Genomic DNA, 19,215 nt, shown 5'->3' with positions numbered 1-19,215 from the left:
CCATTAGCCCATTTGACGTTTGCCCTATTGATTATTTGGAGCAATCTGACATACCATTTTGCACTGACTATGTTTGCTAAATCTCGGCGTTCCTCATGTGCTGATGACAAATAGGTTGTTGATGTATGTGGCCCTTTATGCATTGCCTGGTTTAGTGGCATGTTACATTCTTCCTGCTAGGTTCGAACTGGGACACTACTGTGATCGGCTGCTTGCAAATATTTGGTTGATTGGATGACATATGTTTATATGTGTGGGCGAATGTGGATCCACTATCAACTGTCTGGGTGTATGTTGTCACTGTAACTTCAAGGTCTCCTCATGAGTTAGTGGCAGCTAATCTTGTTACAATTGGGTATTGTTTATATCAAAAATTGATACATGCCATTGAGGACATGGTCACGTACACATGGATGGTCCCACCCTGTCACTGAACACGTGTAATGAGACTTTCAAATGAGCTACATTTTTGTGCTGAGTGAGAGACTGTCTCAGGTGTCTGGATCCGGCATGTGTCATTGCCACATTTGTACTCCTGTTGGCCTCTGTGGATGGTAACGTATCATGAAACATCATAGCCTCTGTGCAGACATTTGTGGTGTATATTTTTTGTGTGATGAGTGTTATGTCATTATTGCACAATGAGACGACATTCTTCTTCAGCAAATTCAAACTACAGGTTGGCAGAAATGAATAGGCCAAAGCATGATGTGGTGTTTGTTATCTGTGTTTATTTACAATTGTGGAATAAGTGTTGATATAAGAAATTATGAAAATAAATTATTTACAAGCTGTTGGCGCCTACGCACTCCAGCAGCCGTGTTTGGCTTTTCCCCCTCCTGTTGCAGGCCAGCATCCTCCTCTTCGTCGTCTTCCGGCATGTCTGGGTCTGGTTCAAGGAGGGGAATGTTCCTTTTTACACAAATATTGTGCAATATGGCACAAGTGAGTATGATCCTGCAGACCATCTCTGGGGAATATAGTAGGCTACCGCCAGTGATGTCAAGGCAGCGGAACCTTGACTTTAGGATCCCAAAGGTCCGCTCAACAATGCTGCGTGTCCTCTTATGGGCGTCATTGTATGCCCGCTCTGCAGCAGTAGTCGGGTTCCCAAATGGTGTCATTAGCCAAGGCTGGATGCCATACCCCTGATCAGCTGAAAGAGAAACACAGAATGGGATCAATTCGATGTAGGAGGCACTCTTGTACAGACCTTTGATGGCAGTAGTTGTGTTCTGTTGTCTGTGACTCTTTTGTGTACTAATGTGAAAACCTATACTTGTAGGAGAAAAGTTTTGCATTGAGTTTTTTCCTTGGCTGAGCAAGTGTTTGTTAGCTAACCGTTTGTCAGCAGTATGTATTTGGATTTTCAGAACAGTGTGCCCTCCCTTGCATTGTGACTTGTGATACACGTGTCCGTGTGTCTTCACTGGGGGTGAGATGATTGTTCCATGCACAGTTAAAACATGAAAGTGTAGTTAACACGTTCATATGAAAGTACCCTGGACATCCCATACCTTAAGACTTATGCAATGTGTTAATGTACAGGTTATTGTGACACTTCCAATTTGCAAGGTGACATTTAGGCAACCACACTCATTAATGTCTTCACATTAAGCTGTGGAGTAAATTCCAATGTGTGACAGGTTCAATGGTGACTTCAGAAACATGGCTAGTGATGTGAGGACCTCAGTGTGTTCCTGGCTAGGTGTTGCTATTGTGGTGTAGGTGTTGTTTGTCCTAGAAGGTTGCTGTGCAGTGTGTATATAAGTTTGATTTTTGTACTTACCAACAAGTAGTCCATTGCCATACCGTCCATCCTGGAAGTGTTGGTTGATGGTGCTGTGACGGAAGATGAATGCGTCATGTACACTCCCAGGATATTTTGCCACGATGTTGCTGAACAATCCTTGGTGATCGACTATGGCCTGCACGTTGATTGAATGTGTGTGCTTCCTGTTGCGGTAGAGGTGTTCTGTTGCAGCAGGTGGCACAAGGCGTACGTGTGTGCAGTCGATTGCACCAAGGACGTGTGGGAGGCCACTGATGGCGTAGAACCCCTGTTTAGTTTCCTGCTGCTTCTGCAGTGTGTTAGGGAAGCAGATGTGGCGGGGTGTCAGGCGAATGATGGCATCCAGGACTTTTGGCAGGAATGCGGAGAATGATGGTTGTGATATTCCACCAACCAGGGCACCAGTTGTCTGAAACGAGCCACTTGCCAGCAGGTGAAGTACAGCAAGCAGCTTTGTTTCTGTTGGTATGGTGTGGGGTGTCACCAAAGTGGGGGCCAACTGCTGTTCAATATTTCTCAGCAGCTGCTGAATGGCCTGCCAGTTCAACCGGTACCTCTGTATGATGTCGTGTTCCCTGAGGCCATGCAGGGTTGTTCTTGGGTGGAATATCCTCTCCTGCCTTCTGCGCTGCCTTTGGGGTCCCTGCTGTTGTTGTTGTAGCTGCTGTGTTGCTGCAGGGCTCTGCGTCTATGTGCACGCTGAATAACAATCACCTCCATGTCTCCCTGTTGCTGCTCTGCTGCTCTGCTGCTCTGTTGTTTGTTCTGTGTGTTCTGATTAAATACAGGTGTGTTTGCCCCATTTTAACGCCTGCCCTGACCCAGGCGTTAAATTTTGGCGCACATCGGGCTTTGCGTCATTTTTTTGCTCCGCCTACCGGCCGAGAGTCCTTTTTGCCCGGAAGCATAAATACGGCGCACGGCTGTGTGCGTCGTTTTTTTGGACGGGAACGCCTACCCTGCATGTCATTAACGCAGGGCGGGTTGCCGCTTCCAGAAAATGGCGCACGCTGCGTTTTTTTCGTGTGCGCGGCCTCGGGCTTCAGGGTTTAAATATGGGGCAACGTTTGCGCTGATTGTGCATCAAAATTTTTGACGCACATTCGGCGCAAACGGAGTATAAATATGCCCCTTAATCACTGTATGTGAAGTACAAATACAAGTCCAATCCCAACCGCTGATCACCAATGTTAGAAATGGGGTCTTTGGTTGCAGTCAGGTTACCCCCCTGTCCAAGCAAGGACCCTCACTCTAGTCAGGGTAAAAGAGAATCACCCTCAGCTAACCCCTGCTTCCCTCCTTGGAAGCTTGGCACGAGCAGTAGGCTTAACTTCAGAGTGCTAGGTGTAAAGTATTTGTACCAACACACACAGTAACACAATGAAAACACTACAAAATGACACAACACAGGTTTAGAAAAATAGAAAATATTTATCTAACCAGAACATGATAAAAAAAAACAAAAATCCACAATACACAAGTCAAGTTATCAATTAAAAAACAAAAAGAGTCTTCATGTAATTTTAAACACACACTAACACTGTTAGCGTGAAAATGTACCTTGGGTGCGTCAAAAATAACCCAGCACGGGCGTAGGTTGCGATCTCGCCAGCCTCCGTCAGCGATGCTGTGCATTGTTTCTCCAGCCCTGGGCATCGATCTTTGGGTCGCGTTGCAGGCGAGCGTCAAATTTCAGCTGCGAAGCCGGCGGCATGTCGATTTTTAAGCCGCTGATTGGAGTGGCGTCGATCTTTCCCCCGCATGGCGTTCTGTGCGTGGATTTCTTCCAGCTTCTCCTTTCAGGGTCTCAGGAACTGGATGGGCACCACTTGGCAGAGTCCCAGAGACTCCAGGTGCTGGCAGAGAGAAGTCTTTGCTGTCCCTGAGACTTCAAACAACAGGAGGCAACCTCTAAATCAAACCCTTGGAGATCTTCACAAGATGGAAAGCACACAAAGTCCAGTCTTTGCCCTCTTACTCTGGCAGAAGCAGCAACTGCAGGATAGCTCCACAAAGCACAGTCACAGGCAGGCCAGCTCTTCTTCCTCAGCTCTTCAGCTCTTCTCAAGGCAGAGGTTCCTCTTGGTTTCCAGACGCGTTCTAAAGTCTGTGGTTCTGGGTGCCCTTCTTATACCCAATGTCTCCTTTGAAGTAGGCCTACTTCAAAGCAAAGTCCCTCTTGAATGTGAAATCCTGCTGTGCCCAGGCCAGGCCCCAGACACTCACCAGGGGGTTGGAGACTGCATTGTGTGAGGGCAGGCACAACCCTTTCCGGTGTGAGTGACCACTCCTCTCCTCCCTCCTAACACAGATGGCTCATCAGGAAATGCAGACCACCCCCCAGCTCCCTTTGTGTCACTGTCTAGTGTGAGGTGCAACCAGCCCAACTGTCAAACTGACCAAGACAGGGAATCCACAAACAGGCAGAGTCACAGAAATGCTATAAGCAAGAAAATGCTCACTTTCTAAAAGTGTCATTTTCAAACACACAATCTTAAAATCAACTTTACTAAAAGATGTATTTTTAAATTGTGAGCTCAGAGTCCCCAAACTCCACATGTCCATTCGCTCCCAAAGGGAATCTACACTTTAATCATATTTAAAGGTAGCCCCCATGGTAACCTATGAGAGGGACAGGCCTTGCAACAGTGAAAAACAAATTCAGCAATATTTCACTGTCAGGACATATAAACACATTACTATGGCGGTCATTCTGACCCTGGCGGTCAAAGACCGCCAGGGCGGAGGACCGCGGGAGCACCGCCGACAGGCCGGCGGTGCTCCAATGGGGATTCCGACCGCGGCGGTAAAGCCGCGGTCGGACCGGCACCACTGGCGGGCTCCCGCCAGTGTACCGCCGCCCCATTGAATCCTCCACGGCGGCGCAGCTTGCTGCGCCGCCGAGGGGATTCCGACCCCCCCTACCGCCATCCAGATCCCGGCGGTCTGACCGCCGGGATCCGGATGGCGGTAGGGGGGGTCGCGGGGCCCCTGGGGGCCCCTGCAGTGCCCATGCCACTGGCATGGGCATTGCAGGGGCCCCCGTAAGAGGGCCCCTAAATGTATTTCACTGTCTGCTGCGCAGACAGTGAAATACGCGACGGGTGCAACTGCACCCGTCGCACAGCTTCCACTCCGCCGGCTCGATTCCGAGCCGGCTTCATCGTGGAAGCCTCTTTCCCGCTGGGCTGGCGGGCGGCCTGAAGCCGACCGCCCGCCAGCCCAGCGGGAAAGTCAGAATTACCGCCGCGGTCTTTCGACCGCGGAACGGTAAGCTGACGGCGGGACTTTGGCGGGCGGCCTCCGCCGCCCGCCAAGGTCAGAATGAGGGCCTATATGTCCTACCTTAACCATACACTGCACCCTGCCCTTGGGGTTACCTAGGGCCTACCTTAGGGGTGCCTTACATGTAAGAAAATTGAAGGTTTAGGCCTGGCAAGTGGGTACACTTGCCAAGTCGAATTTATAGTTAAAACTGCACACAAAGACACTGCAGTGGCAGTCTGAAATATGATTACAGAGCTACTTATGTGGGTGGCACAACCAGTGCTGCAGGCCCACTAGTAGCATTTGATTCACAGGCCCTGGGCACCTCTAGTGCACTGTACTAGGGACTTACTAATAAATCAAATATGCCAATCATGGATAAATCAGTTACATACACATTTTGTAAAGGAGCACTTGCACTTTAAAACTGGTTAGCAGTGGTAAACTGCCCAGAGTAACAAAAACAGCAAAATCAAAGTCCAGCACACACCAACAACCTGGGAAACAGGGGCAAAATGTTACACGAGACCACGCCAACGATGAAAAGTCTAACAGCCACCTTCTACCAAAATAATTTCATTTTCTTGCTGCATAATTTAGTCAGCACTACCTACACTGCTGTAGTCCAGCGAGTCTCAGGTCATGAGTATTTGGGACGTCACGCTGAGAGCATAAGCTGAGGAAGAGAGATGCATACAAGCCACTCGGCCAAAGAAGTGAATTTACAATTTGGTAATCGAACAGTGGCATAACAATGGATTTGATCCAAAATATCATAGCCATCATCTAAAAACCCTTAGTCATGAGGTTCTCTTTAGATATGCAAATTAAAATATGCAAGGTACAGTGCGTGATTAATAGCTCACTGTCACCTTTGCTAACCACCAAATGGACATAGTACTGATAACTTAAACACTTCACATTAATTGACGAAATACATTTTCAGAAGTATCACGATAAATCTGCAGTCGGCACATTCATAAAAAGCAGTAGAGTACCTTTACCCCAGCAGCATTAGTTCACATTCAAACATACAAACACAATGCTCCACGATTGACCTTATGCTGCCCCCACCTCTCCTGGGGTTCAATTGGCTCTAGATGGAGGAGCTTTTTATTGGTTATAGTTTGATCAGGGATCAAATTGAAATTAGGTGCATGCTATACTAGTGTTTCCAGTGACACCCTGTACAATAAGTGAAAAGATACAATCAATACGCACCAACCTGTTACTGTCGATCCGTTTAGAAGGAGAAAACGATGGCGCCATGTTGAAGGATAGGGTTTGCTCCACCAGACAATTGCACTGAAGCTGATCAAGTAATTACCTATTTATCACATCCAGTTTAGAAGACACGTGGGTCCGACACAGCTGCAGAGACGAGACTCCCCCACCTTTGCCCAGGTACTAAAGCAGTGTCACCTGAAATGGCCCATCAATTTTACGATGTTCATAATTCCCTGGGGCTGTAGCCCCATTAATTTTAATTTTTTGCACATAAAGGGTCAACACCTCAGAACCTATCTATTAATGAGCAACCTGTGTCAGTATTTGAGAATAAATATTCCAAATCAGTAATGCTAATTAACCTTTTTCTTACAAACAATATTTTAATTAACATTAGATGCGTCATCGTATAACTGGACCAACAAAACACACCCAGTAATAGCTGTTGATGCGCATTTGCTCAGTTTTCTGTATTTATAAGTACAATCAAATGCAGTGGTATCAAAAAGTGCAGTTAACAGTGTGTGGACTTCAAACCTTGGAATCTGGACTTTACATATTCATTCACATATTCGTTATCAAAAATAGAGGGTTCAAAAGGAATTCACATATAGCTACCTGCTATAGTAACTCTTGTCTTGTATTACTAATATGCTATTCATTGGGCGGATAAACATCATGCATTACGTGAAAACACAAGACTCTTTTTGATCATGTTATAAACCAAGCTTTCCATTCAAGGTGTTTTCATTAGCACATACACTTTATTTACATGTGATTTTCAAAGTATTTGTAGTTGGTTAAAAAATGTATAGTACTTGGATCAAATATGTTATGGTTGCATCTTTTTTATTGTCTTTTTGATATTTAAATCCTTGTAAAACCATTTAAGTGCATAGCGCATTGTTGGGAGTCAATTTATGCAGTGGATGAAGTAAAGTACAAATAGAATGGAATATCATGTCTTTTTCTCTGATTATTCCACTGTATGGATCTTTTTCTCTTAAAAGTACTTTAATAGTTCATCAATCCTCGCGCTAAATAAAGCTGATGCGTTTTTGTCTGTCTGATGCATTAAAGCCTTCATCAGGGTATATACAAGGACTCTCTCCCAGTTCTATTTCTGCATGGAATATCCCATGCACTAACTATGCACGAACCACCAAGCCACTGGACTGTAGGCACTTAAGGTGGTAAAGCATTTAAATAGTTATGAAGCACCTCCAATTGCTTTCCAACAAGAGCAGCCAAATCTTTGGCAGCGTTTCCATCTTTACGAGACCCCTCCAGGCCCGCGGCGCCACAGGCAAGACAAGGTGATTGTAGAAACCCAGATTGCCCATGATGAGGATTTGCATGTGTCCATGCTTAACTGTTGATATGGCCATATGATCGTTTTGTTCTATATGATGTACGTTCGATGGCCAATCATTTGTTACTATTTTTCTTTAATGGAGGACAAATATCACCATTTATTTTTCTTAAAATAGATTGTGTGAGACGTAGTAGCCCAGTTGTCATTTTATTGAACGACTAGATAGTGAGATTAAATAATATGGTCTGGTGACAAGAATTAGATTTTAATTTATCCCACTTGAGCATTATATTCTAGTCATCACATTATGACGTTATTTTATGCTATGCATATCTTTCTATCCTCTTTATGTTTATTATATACCTTATCTGTTGGCCTTGTATATTCGTCCTTAAAAGGTATACAGTGAAGGAGTTAACAACTTTTTCTGGCTAGGACTTGATGAATACCTATTGCCATGATATGTAAAAATCATGATTTGATTTTCCGCTCATCACCTATTCAGAATAATTGCCAAATATTCTTTATATTTCTTGTTGATGATGGTCTTAGAAATGTTTATGTTTGAGGTAATATTTCTTCTATGTCCATGTGTGTATATAAATCAGCCATGTTTATTTTGATTTTTCTTATGGCTACCTCGAGAAAGCCAACTGTAACATTGAAACTCATTGGTCTTAATATAAGTTTGCCAAAAAATACTTTTTATATTCATAGATCAGAATGCCATTCTCTTCTTCGGGGAAGCAAAGGCTTTTCATATGATAAGTAATTTTATAATTGAATACTTTTTGAACCCTCTATTTTTGATAATAAACTATTTCAAAGGCTTACTTAGAGAAGGCAGTGAGCATTTCACTGGCAGACCAAGGTAGGCAACTTCAGCCTTCTTGCGGGACACATTGACTGACAAGGCCAGTTTAATGGCATCCATTTAATGATAACCTGAAATTAGGCAGATGGGCACAAAAGCAGGTTGTTGGACTTGGCCTTTTTTGCGGGTTCATCCCCAGACTTTTTGCCTCCTTCCTCCAATTTTTTCTGACTTCTTGCTGGCGGCTCAGTGTTAAAGTGCAGGTGCCCTCTCTCTAAAAGTTGGTATGATTGGCTTATACCTAATTGGCTTATTTAATTTACCTCTACGTCCTTGTACAGTGGTATCCCTCTACCAAGGGCTGTATATTAAATGCTACTACCGGGCCTGCAGTGCTGCTTTCAATCCTGTCTCAGGCCTGCCAGTGCAGGGCCTGCGTGCGCAGTTTACTGCCACAGGGACTTGGCATCTAAATTTACTCGCCAGGCCCAGAACTCCCCTTTTACTACATGTAAGTCAGCTCTACGGTAGGCCCTATTTAGCCCTATGGACAGGCTTCTATGTATGCAGAAGGCAGGACATGTGCCTGGTTGCGTGGCCTCTCCTGGTTGTGACAAACAGCCTATTTGGTTTCTCACTGCTGTGAGTGCTGCCTTCTCATAGGATTACATTGTAAATGCCCTGCCCTATGTGTAGGGGGTACTGTCTGATTTATGAGGGGTAGCAAAGGCATGTTTGATATGGTTGTAATGGTAGTGAGAAATGCTGCTCGCTGGTGTAGGTGGATTTTTTATTATCATTACAGAAATGCCACTTCTAGAAAGTGAGCGTTTCTCTGTGCTTATGACTCTGGTGTTTTGCAGCTTGACTCCAATCCACCTCTGGGCAGAGTGGCAGTTGGGCTTGGTGCATACTTTTCAGACAGCCTGTAAACAAGGAGGGTGGAGGTGTCACAGAGGTGCATCTGCATATTGAATGGTTTTCCTGGGCTGATAGAAGGGGAGGCAGGGCACACTTGCATCTGTAAAGGCTGTGCCCTGGCCTCACACAAAGGGCTAGTTTACCCCCCACTGATGTTTGGAGCCTGTGCTGGAGCAGAGTGGGGGGTCTCCCAGAACCAGTTGTAACTGGTTGGAACTTTCTCTCCCTCTCCTTGTTAAACCTTTGCAAAACTGAGTATAAATACAGGGGATTTTTCCCCACATTTTAGAGACACCCTGGACAAGAAACATACTTGTAACTGGACACAGAATGCTGGAGGGACTCACCAGGAACTTGGACTTCTGCTACTGTGCTGATCTGTGACCTGCTGGGTCACTTGGAGAAACTGCTATAGTCTGCATCCCCTTTGTGCTGGCTTGTTGCTGGGTCCAGTTGCTGTGTGCTTCATCTTTTTGTGTCCCCCAGGGGCTGGCGGCTGTGGCCCCTGACCCCTGCCATCATCTGCTGCAGCCTGAAGGAATGCTTTCTTTCTTGCAAAAGTAATGCCTGGGGAGCGCTTTGGATCCCTTGCCCATAGCGCCTTGGGAGCACTTTGGGCCATTACTGATATCGCCTTGAGAGCGCTTTATTGTGTTGCTGGGTGGAAGAAATCACTGCCGCAGCCCGGGAGGGCTGCAATATCAAGTGCGTCATATCGCGCTGTCCTTGGTGCCCCTGGCGCATGAAGAAAAGCAACCTGGAGCGAGCACACTCCTATCGCCTCCAGGGCACCAGCAGGCCCCAACTCCAGCCTGGCCACCACTGCGGCCCAGGAGGGCTGACAGAGGCTTGTGCACCACGTCTGGTGCAGGAGCCCGTTTAAGAGCAGGGTGAAGGCCTCATCGGAGGCCCTCCGCTCCACCGGCCCCATTTTTGTTGGGAGCACTGTGGGTGGGGACGAAGACTGATCGGAGGCTCCCTGTCCTGCCAGACCCCCAATGAGTGTCGGAGGATGGGCGGGGAGGAAGACTCATCGGAGGCTCCCTCTGCCCCACCGGGCCCTTACCTGAATCTTGTTAGGAGGTCGTGAGCAGGGAGGAGACCTCATCGGAGGTCCCCTGCACCACTTGGCCCCTTGCTTTCTTTTGTATACTCTACCCCTCCACCTTGGGAGGGCTGGTCGTGGCCTGGGGGGGTTACAGAGGTTGCTGGCATCCTAGTTCGGGCCCCCAGGATGGACCCCTGTATAAAAACTGAGGGCGTGCGTGACGCCCCCTCTCCCAGTCACCAAGTGGGCCCGTTCTCACGCAGAGGTGTAAAGGGGACCCCTATTTTTCTTCATGGCACTGAAGGTGCCTTCATCAGGACAACAGGTACTTGTGAATGGACATATACTTTTCTAATGTTCCTTTTAAAGGCATGCTGGGAATGTTATGCTAACCTGTTTCTTTTATGATGTGCCATATATCTGCTAATGTTCCTTTTATGGGCGTTCTACGCTAATGTGTTTTCATGACTTGCCATATGTTTTCTAATGTTCCTGGCATGGGAATTTGTGATACTTTTATGGCAAGTGCATTTCTATAGTAATGTGTTTCCTGACTACTGCTTATGTTGCAGAATAATGAGTAACCTGTGTGTTATATGTGGCTACTGCTGATTGCTGTAGAGTAATAATACTGTGTAATGTTTTGACAACTGCTTTGGTAGCAAGGTATTACTGATACCTTGTATTTGGTCTAATGTTGTTGCGTACAATGCAGTTTATTTTTATATAACTTGGTGTTGTGTTTCTTTTGTAGTGGGGATAGTGTGTCATGTGTGTTGTGTGTGTTGTGCAAACGCTTTACACATTGCCTATGGGATAAGCCTGACTGCCCATGCCAAGCTATCAAGGGGGTGAGCAGGGGTTTTCTTAGGTGTGTAACTCCCTCGCCCTGACTAGAGTGGGTGAGTTCTGCCTGGCTTTGGTGCATACCCTACCCAACCAGAAACCCCATTTCTAACACAGGTTTTAACGGCATGCCTGTATGTGTTGCATTCCCCACCAGATGCTTTTCACAAGGAAGTCCACAGAATGATGTGCAACAAGCCTATTCATTCATATAAAAGAGCAAGGCATGTCAGTGCCTAGCCTTCCGTAGATGTGCTCGGCACTCCACTGCTTCATTCAGCAGTGTTTTACATATATGACCATCTGTGATATATCCCCTTAGCCAGCATAGTGAGGGATGCAGCAAAGCCTTCAAATGTCACAACAGCTCACCAGGGAAACAATTCTCCTTTTATTTTATCATAACCCTGTCGTAGTTTCCACAGCCTACTTATGTAGATCTAGCCTTCTCATGTTGTGCCTCATCATAATCCAGCAAGCCAATGCCCACTTCCTATTCCCTTCTTGCTAGCCTAGGACATTTCAGTTGGTCAGGAGCTAGACTGCTGACCTGCACTTTGCTTGGCTGTTTATGGCTGACATTACACCAGTAATTACTCAACACCAAAAAACACTTTTGCCACTCAGCCCTGCCAGTGGAACCACACTCGATTAAATATGTGGATTCTCTATTGAGGGTTAAAAAGGCTACATTTTATTAACATTTTATCTAAAGATGTCCGCATGCAGATGGCCCCTACGAAACATAATAACAGTGGTCATATAAAGATGAACAAACCTTTATCTGTGACCTCTGAGTAGTCGCTAAAGACGTCCCTGAAATAGTCTTGTTTTAAGGAGATCCATTGGCAGAGTTCAGGCTTAACTTGCTACCTTGTCCTGCCCAGCCACTGTCTTAATCTGGGATTGGTCTGCAGTGCTATTTGTGCATGCTTTCCCCATGCCCTTTAATCATTTGCTTACCCTTTCCCCACTGCCCTGACCATCAAATAAGGCTCATAGGTTGAGGGATGACCTCACCCTTTGCAGTCATTCCTGTGACCAAGTGTCGTGCTACTGAACAACTGACTTTTCTTTTATCCCTGTGGATCTGGCACTTGCGGCGAAGGCCTACTCTTTTAGCTCCTAACCTTACTTCCAGGAATGGGCGGATTAACTCAATACCACAAGAATGCTATTTGGGCCCTCTGGCAGCCTATAGGAAGTATACCTTTGCCCCCTATTTCTGCCCCTATTTGGTTAGCTTCTTTTGTTCCTGGGCTGGAGGGAACAGACATTTTGCCCTATTTATGGCTCTGCCCCCCTCGCAAGCTACATTGGTTGGGTCCTCTCTATTTTTGCTTGATATGTCCATAGCTTAGCACATTCTGCTGAAAATATTTCTTTTGTGTAAGTTCAATATTATAATATGGATCCTGAAATTGAGTCCGAACAAAGTCTAGAAACAAACCAGTTGTAGTACATTTGAGTACATTTTAAGAAAGACATTGCTGTATTTTCAGAATGTGCCACTAAATCTTACCTGTAGCAGACTAAAATGTGAAACACATAAGTCACAGATGAAACGATGGCCGAGAAAGTGCCGAAAAACCAGACATCTAAAAAAATATGAAAAACAAAACTTGCTTTACTCATTGTGCAGATTTTGTCAGAAAGTGTGAATAACTAAATAAACCAGTAGTTGACAAAGTTCCTTGACCCAGACGAATCTGCAACACCTTAAAGGCTACAAAACTTTCTAAAAGCATGTTACCTTATGCTACACTAAGTTATGTTACAGTGGTTTTTATAGTTTAGTTATTTCACAACAACTAAAAACATCTAATGTAACAGTGAAAGTGATCTCGCACTCAGTTTTTAGGTGGAGTTCTACTTCTTTAACCCATATACTTTGATGTTGCTATATTTATAATCGTTCCTTTTTCTAAAAAAGGCGGGTAATCAATCTAACAGTCTTAATGCACATAGATTCACCTTATATTGCATACATGATTCTCAATAAATATCCATGATTTATGTACTTTTCCTATACCAATAGATATAATTACTTTGACTTATTAAATACAATAATTACCCTTAAAAAATATTTTTGCCATGAACCTTTCAAATTTATAATTATGCCCAAATGTTTCCACACTTCCTGATATAGGATCCTTACAGTTTTTAATAGATGAGTGCGAACAACAAGTTCCAAGATAGTTTACAAAATAGCAGTTTGAATTGAATAGCGCGGATTTCTCTGATCTTCATAATGAAATCACTATGGCTTTAAACTTGAGTCACAAATCTAAACTTGAGCTAGAGACAAAAAATGTTTTGCGGTGTCTGCTGCTTATTCAGGGTTGTTCAGGACACTGTCAACTTTCTTCCCACTCACTTTAACTTTGCCTTCACCCATTACATAATACAACATCCTGCATTCTTTTGCATTAAGTGGCTAACTTGGCCACAAAGGCAAATATAAGTCTATTCTTGTATGGTCTATGTATGGTCCATTTAGAGTGAGCAGATTATTGGAGCTTTTCCACTGGTAATTAATTGATATTGGATGGTATTGTGAGACAAAGGGCTCAAATGAGAAGCTATCCCTGTGTGTGATAGCATTGTGAAGAATCGACTTATTGCCTTTGTGTATTCAATATTTTCTCCTCAATATTTTAATGCCTCTATATTTTGGATTCGATATTCAGGGTGCACACCCTAAATACGATATTTGCCCCTTTGGTATTTTCCATGGAAGTCCCCAAGCCCGGACTAATTATTTATCCTTTTTGAGTTTCATTAGGCCCTTCATACCACAGACGGACCACTTATTTGGAAAAATGTAAGTACGTGGTTAATTTTTCCCAGTTTACTATGTTTGGTTAAGATGTTGCACACTGACGCGTGCAGCAAGGTTCAGTCAGATGCAGAGCTGTTGTTTTCAAAGGTAATATAGATTTAGACGGTTTAATAGAGACATGCACCTTAGCATCACAGTTATACTCAATTTGTCTGGTCGGGACCACTAAAAATCTGTTCGTGTTTATGTTCATCTCAAAAGCTAGACTATATAACTTAGTTGCTTCAATGTGCTTCAGAGACTGCTTGCCAGGGCCAGGGGGCTGAGGTTACATTGCGTGACTCTGGCCTTACTGGGATGAAGGGATATTGGTTAAATATACATCAAGAACAAGAATATTGCATACAAAATCAGACCGGTGTCTGGGGTGAAGAAACATCGGTAAAATACACATCAAGAACAAGGCTGTAGGAGCGTGGCTTGGCTGTGATGGATGATGGCTGCTCTGTAGAGAGAACCTGCCACCCTGCACATTATCTGGGTTCATCCATTAAGGGATGAGCTACTTTTGCTGTGCTAGATGCTCGCCTGCGGAGTGGCTACTCCTTAGAGGCTACAGATGGGCAGCAGCCGCACTGCTTGAGCAGACGATAGCCGCTGGAGATGCAGCAACCTGCGAGACCATGTGTGCCCTGGAGTTCATGAGGCTAGATTATTGGGGTGCGATATTGGTGAGGAACCCGCCACATGAGGGGCCGATTGGTGGGTGATCTCCTCATGGGTGGAACTCCTGAGCCCTCTTTCTTCCTACCACCTGTCGTTCCTTGAGACAGAGGAGCACAGCTTATGCTGACGGCTGCTAGCAGGTGGCCAATTGATGCTGGGCCATTCCTGCAGGGGCGGACCCGTTTGGGCAGGGATTGGTGGCTGAATTAGGCAAGGCTGTAGACGTTATCATGGGGGAGGCACCTTAATTGCAGTGTTGCAATGGTCAGATTGACTGTGTGGTAGTCTCTCTAGGACCTGGCCCCGGGACGATGCGGGTGTTGCTTGCCCTGTCAGCCCATGCCTGGGGAGATCTGCAAACTACCTCCAGCATTGCTACTTTAGCTGGGGGGATGCTGGAGGGATGGCTGGACCTCTCCCTCAGTCAGACTGGGCTGCAGGGTGCAGTCTGGTGTCCTCCTCCCTGCTGGGATTAGCGGTCCCCGTTGTAGTGCATGGGGGTGAAGTACATCGGCCTCCCTTTCTCAGAATCAGGAGATTTGGCTAGTGAGTCGGGCTGCAGGGCCGAAGTGCACACAAGCGCGCGGACCAAGTGCAGAGCAGTTGACTGCTTGGCTGCCATTTTGGGTTGCAGCACTTGAAGCCCCACTCATCACTTCCCCATAACACTTGGCAGAGAAAACCGAAGACAGCGCTTCCCACAGAGATCTCTGAACCCTGCTGGGGTGAGTCACAGGATATTGGCTTCCCTTCCTTCAACATCGGAGGATTTGGAAGCTGGGCCGGGCCACAGGACCGACACATGAGCATGTGCCCAAACCAGATGCAGGAGCAGGAGATTGGCCAGTGCCCACCTCAGGTTGCGGCAATTAAAGAGTCATATGTAGCTGCCCTATATCACAGGCAGGAAGAGCAGAGGATAGAACACCTTTGTGATGCTGTGCACTGGCACTTTGTTTGTCAAGAGGGTGACCCCCCTAATGCCCTTGTTCCCCCTCTTGGACTTCTGGGCGTAGCTGCACATAATGGGGAATCATGAACTTCCACAGCCTTCCCAACTGGGCAAGGTCGACAGATATACGAAGCTCACCTCCTCTCCAGAGCCCCCACCTGGAGATGCTAGTGCACAGGGGAATATCCCCCATATACTGGGGAAGTCCCCCATCCTGCAAGCTATTCTGGAACTCCTCTCCTCTGGCAAGGGTAAAATTGGGGAGCTTTGTACAGATCTTTCATCCATACGCCAAGATCTGCTCAACACAGTAGACAGAATTGCGGCCCGCAGGAACGGCTATCTGATTCAGAGGGCCCCCTGTGGACCTGTCAATCTTAGTGGACAACCTTGCGATGCACAGCGGCCCGGCTGGTGACGCAAGTGGAGGACGCTGAGGGGTGCTCCGGGTGGAAATAACATCTGACTTGTGGGCATCCCGGAGGAGAAAGAGAATCTGAACACAACTTCCTTCATCACTAAATAGCTTTGATCCTGGTTGTCACCCAATTACATCTCCTCAGTGCTTCATTGTAGAACAAGCTCACAGATTCCTGACAGGTAGGCCCCCACTGGGGGCTCTGCCGTGGACCATCATTGCCTGTATGCTTAACTATGCTGACCACAATGCTATCCTAAGGCCTCTCACTCATGTGACTCATTGCATTGTGAATAATCTAGGGTTATGATCTTCCCTGATAATACCCTGGAAGTCCAGCAACAAGGATGCTCTTTCCAAGGCATGAAGCAAAAACCCAGGGCCATGGGTGTACTGTATATGCTATTCTTCCCTGCGCCCATCAAAGTGTTTTTGGGGGAAAATCGCTATTCTTTGACACTCCCGAAGCTGCCTGTGAATGGGCAGAGAAGAGACCTTGTCTGAAGAACAGAGACACCATCAGGGGGAGAACGCGCCTTGGACCCATAGGCTCCCTTAGATACATGCAAATTGAAACCACAATGGCAGAGGTCCAGTCACACGCAGGACTTCCAACAACTTGTGACAGTTGTGGCCCGGACCATCGGGCTGCCCTCTGACAGCGATGTCCCCCTGCCCTCCCCCACTACTACTAAGCCTGACTTAGATCCCCTGTCACCCTAAACTTTTGCATTTATGTCTCCCAGATGCTGCCTTCACAATCTATTGAATGCTAACCTGCTTTGTGTCATTGTTGATTTGTGTATGCTGTGTTTCCCATGCAGTTATGATAGCCTGATGCGGGGTTAGTCTCAATACATTAAGTGCACGGTACCTACATGCACTCCTCGGTTCGTGGGTGGGGGTTTTCGTTGGGATAAATGTCCTATGACAGTCAGAGAGAGGATTGGACTCTAGTGTGCCTGGTTGGCGGCACCCTGAGGTTCATACCACAACAGGTACTTCCCATTCTCAAAGTACAAGGGGTGAAAGAGTTATGGTTAGGTTTATTCATAGACTGTTCTGTTATTGTCTGCATCACACTGAAGGCGTTGCACTTTTACTCATGCTCCGCTTATACACTCACTACCCGCACCCCATATATGCCACGTTTCAGGAGACAAGACTGTTTTATTGTGACTTCTCACTTGGAATGTCAATGGGCTGCTTGACAAAATTAAGCGAGGCACGGTCTTGAGGGCTGCCTGGATGGTGGGTCCAGATTTCTTACTTTTACAGGAAACTCACCTTATCGGCAACAAATGTCCTTTCTTGGCACTACGGGGTTTGCACAGGTATTTCACTCAGGGCTCCAAAGGGGGTCTAGAGGCGTAGCTATACTCATCAGAAGACACGCCCCATTCTATCACATTCAGACTTGGTATGATACCCTGGGCTTGTTAGATGCCTGGATGTTCTGTCATCCACTGACAAGGGCTATACGTACTTTTCAGGGGTACACAAGACTTTTTTATGACTTGACTATTTCCTTCTCCCCAACCCCATGGCTACACAGTATGTGCAGCAGAAATCCGGCTGCACAGTTGTCCGACCATGCGCCGGTTGAATTGTGGATGGCATTGAGGGAGAGGGGAGGTCCACCCCTCAAGCAGTTGAATAACTGGACCCTTTTAGATGCCGAGTTCAAGTCAGCCCGCACATCCCCCAGGCTCCTATGGGGGACACGGAAGGCCACAATATGGGGTTTTATTAATAGCTATTATGCCGCCCACAGGGATCACGTTGAGGTGGAGAACCTGGAGATGAGACTCCTTGAATTAGGGGCTCGGTACATAGACTCCCCTGACCCGGCGATCCTTTGGGATTTGCTACAAACTAGAACAGTCTTGCACCCAACCATGATGGATGAGGAGTGCCTGGCATGGACAGCGACTCAGAGTTGCATCTATCAATGGGGGGACAAATTTAGTAAAACTCTTCATTGGCTCTTCTCCGCCACATCCTCATGGGATCCCATCCCATAAGTCTTAAATGCCCAGGGTGAATGTATGGATGGTGAGAGGCTGCTCGTTGATGCCTTTGCGCTATACACCTGCCACGACACAGAGAGCCCCTCTCATGTAGAGATGTTTATCCATGATCTCCCTACCTGAGCCCTCTCAAATCAGGACAAGGACTCCCTGGAGCTGGCCATTATGGCAGAAGAGCTAGAGGTGGCCTTGATGCAACTCCAACTGGGATGTCACCAGGCCCTGATGGTCTCCCAGCTGAATTCTACAAGGCCACATGAGCGCTCACGGGCTCTCATTTGTTAGGAGACTTCCGGGAGGCCCTGGAGGGCAAATATGTCTCCCCGATGCTGCCTTCACAATCTATTGAATGCTAACCTGCTTTGTGTCATCATTGTTGATTTGTGTATGCTGTGTTTCCCATGCAGTTATGATAGCCTGGTGCGGGGTTAGTCTCAATACATTAATTGCAGGGTACCTACATGCACTCCTCGGTTCGTGGGTGGGGGTTTTCGTTGGGATAAATGTCCTAGGACAGTCAGAGAGAGGATTGGACTCTAGTGTGCCTGGTTGGCGGCACCCTGAGGTTCATACCACAACAGGTACTTCCCATTCTCAAAGTACAAGGGGTGAAAGAGTTAGGGTTAGGTTTATTCATAGACTGTTCTGTTATTGTCTGCATCACACTGAAGGCGTTGCACTTTTACTCTTGCTCTGCTTATGCACTCACTACCCGCACCCCATATATGCCACGTTTCAGGAGACAAGCCTGTTTTATTGTGACTTCTCACTTGGAATGTCAATGGGCTGCTTGACAAAATTAAGCGAGGCGCGGTCTTGAGGGCTGCCTGGATGGTGAGTCCAGATTACTTACTTTTACAGGAAACTCACCTTATCGGCAACAAATGTCCTTTCTTGGCACTACGGGGTTTGCACAGGTATTTCACTCAGGGTTCCAAGGGGGGTCTAGAGGCGTAGCTATACTCATCAGAAGACACGTCCCGCTCTATCACATTCAGACTTGGTATGATACCCTGGGCTTGTTAGATGTCTGGATGTTCTGTCATCCACTGACAAGGGCTATACGTACTTTTCAGG

At 46.4% G+C, this 19,215-nt stretch overlaps 1 protein-coding gene across 1 annotated transcript in view; it reads right to left on the bottom strand.

Moving 5' to 3' along the window:
• LOC138296986 (stimulated by retinoic acid gene 6 protein-like) overlaps positions 1-19,215 on the bottom strand; it is a 499,158-nt gene that overhangs the window by 211,226 nt on the left and 268,717 nt on the right. Inside the window, exon 11 of the mRNA XM_069236505.1 lies at positions 12,753-12,828. Coding sequence (XP_069092606.1) covers positions 12,753-12,828 — 76 coding nt within the window. The remainder of the gene's footprint in view (positions 1-12,752; positions 12,829-19,215) is intronic.

Source organism: Pleurodeles waltl, chromosome 1_2 (genome assembly GCF_031143425.1).
Source record: "Pleurodeles waltl isolate 20211129_DDA chromosome 1_2, aPleWal1.hap1.20221129, whole genome shotgun sequence".
Classification (NCBI taxonomy): domain Eukaryota; kingdom Metazoa; phylum Chordata; class Amphibia; order Caudata; family Salamandridae; genus Pleurodeles; species Pleurodeles waltl.
This window is presented reverse-complemented; position numbering and strand designations above follow the sequence as displayed.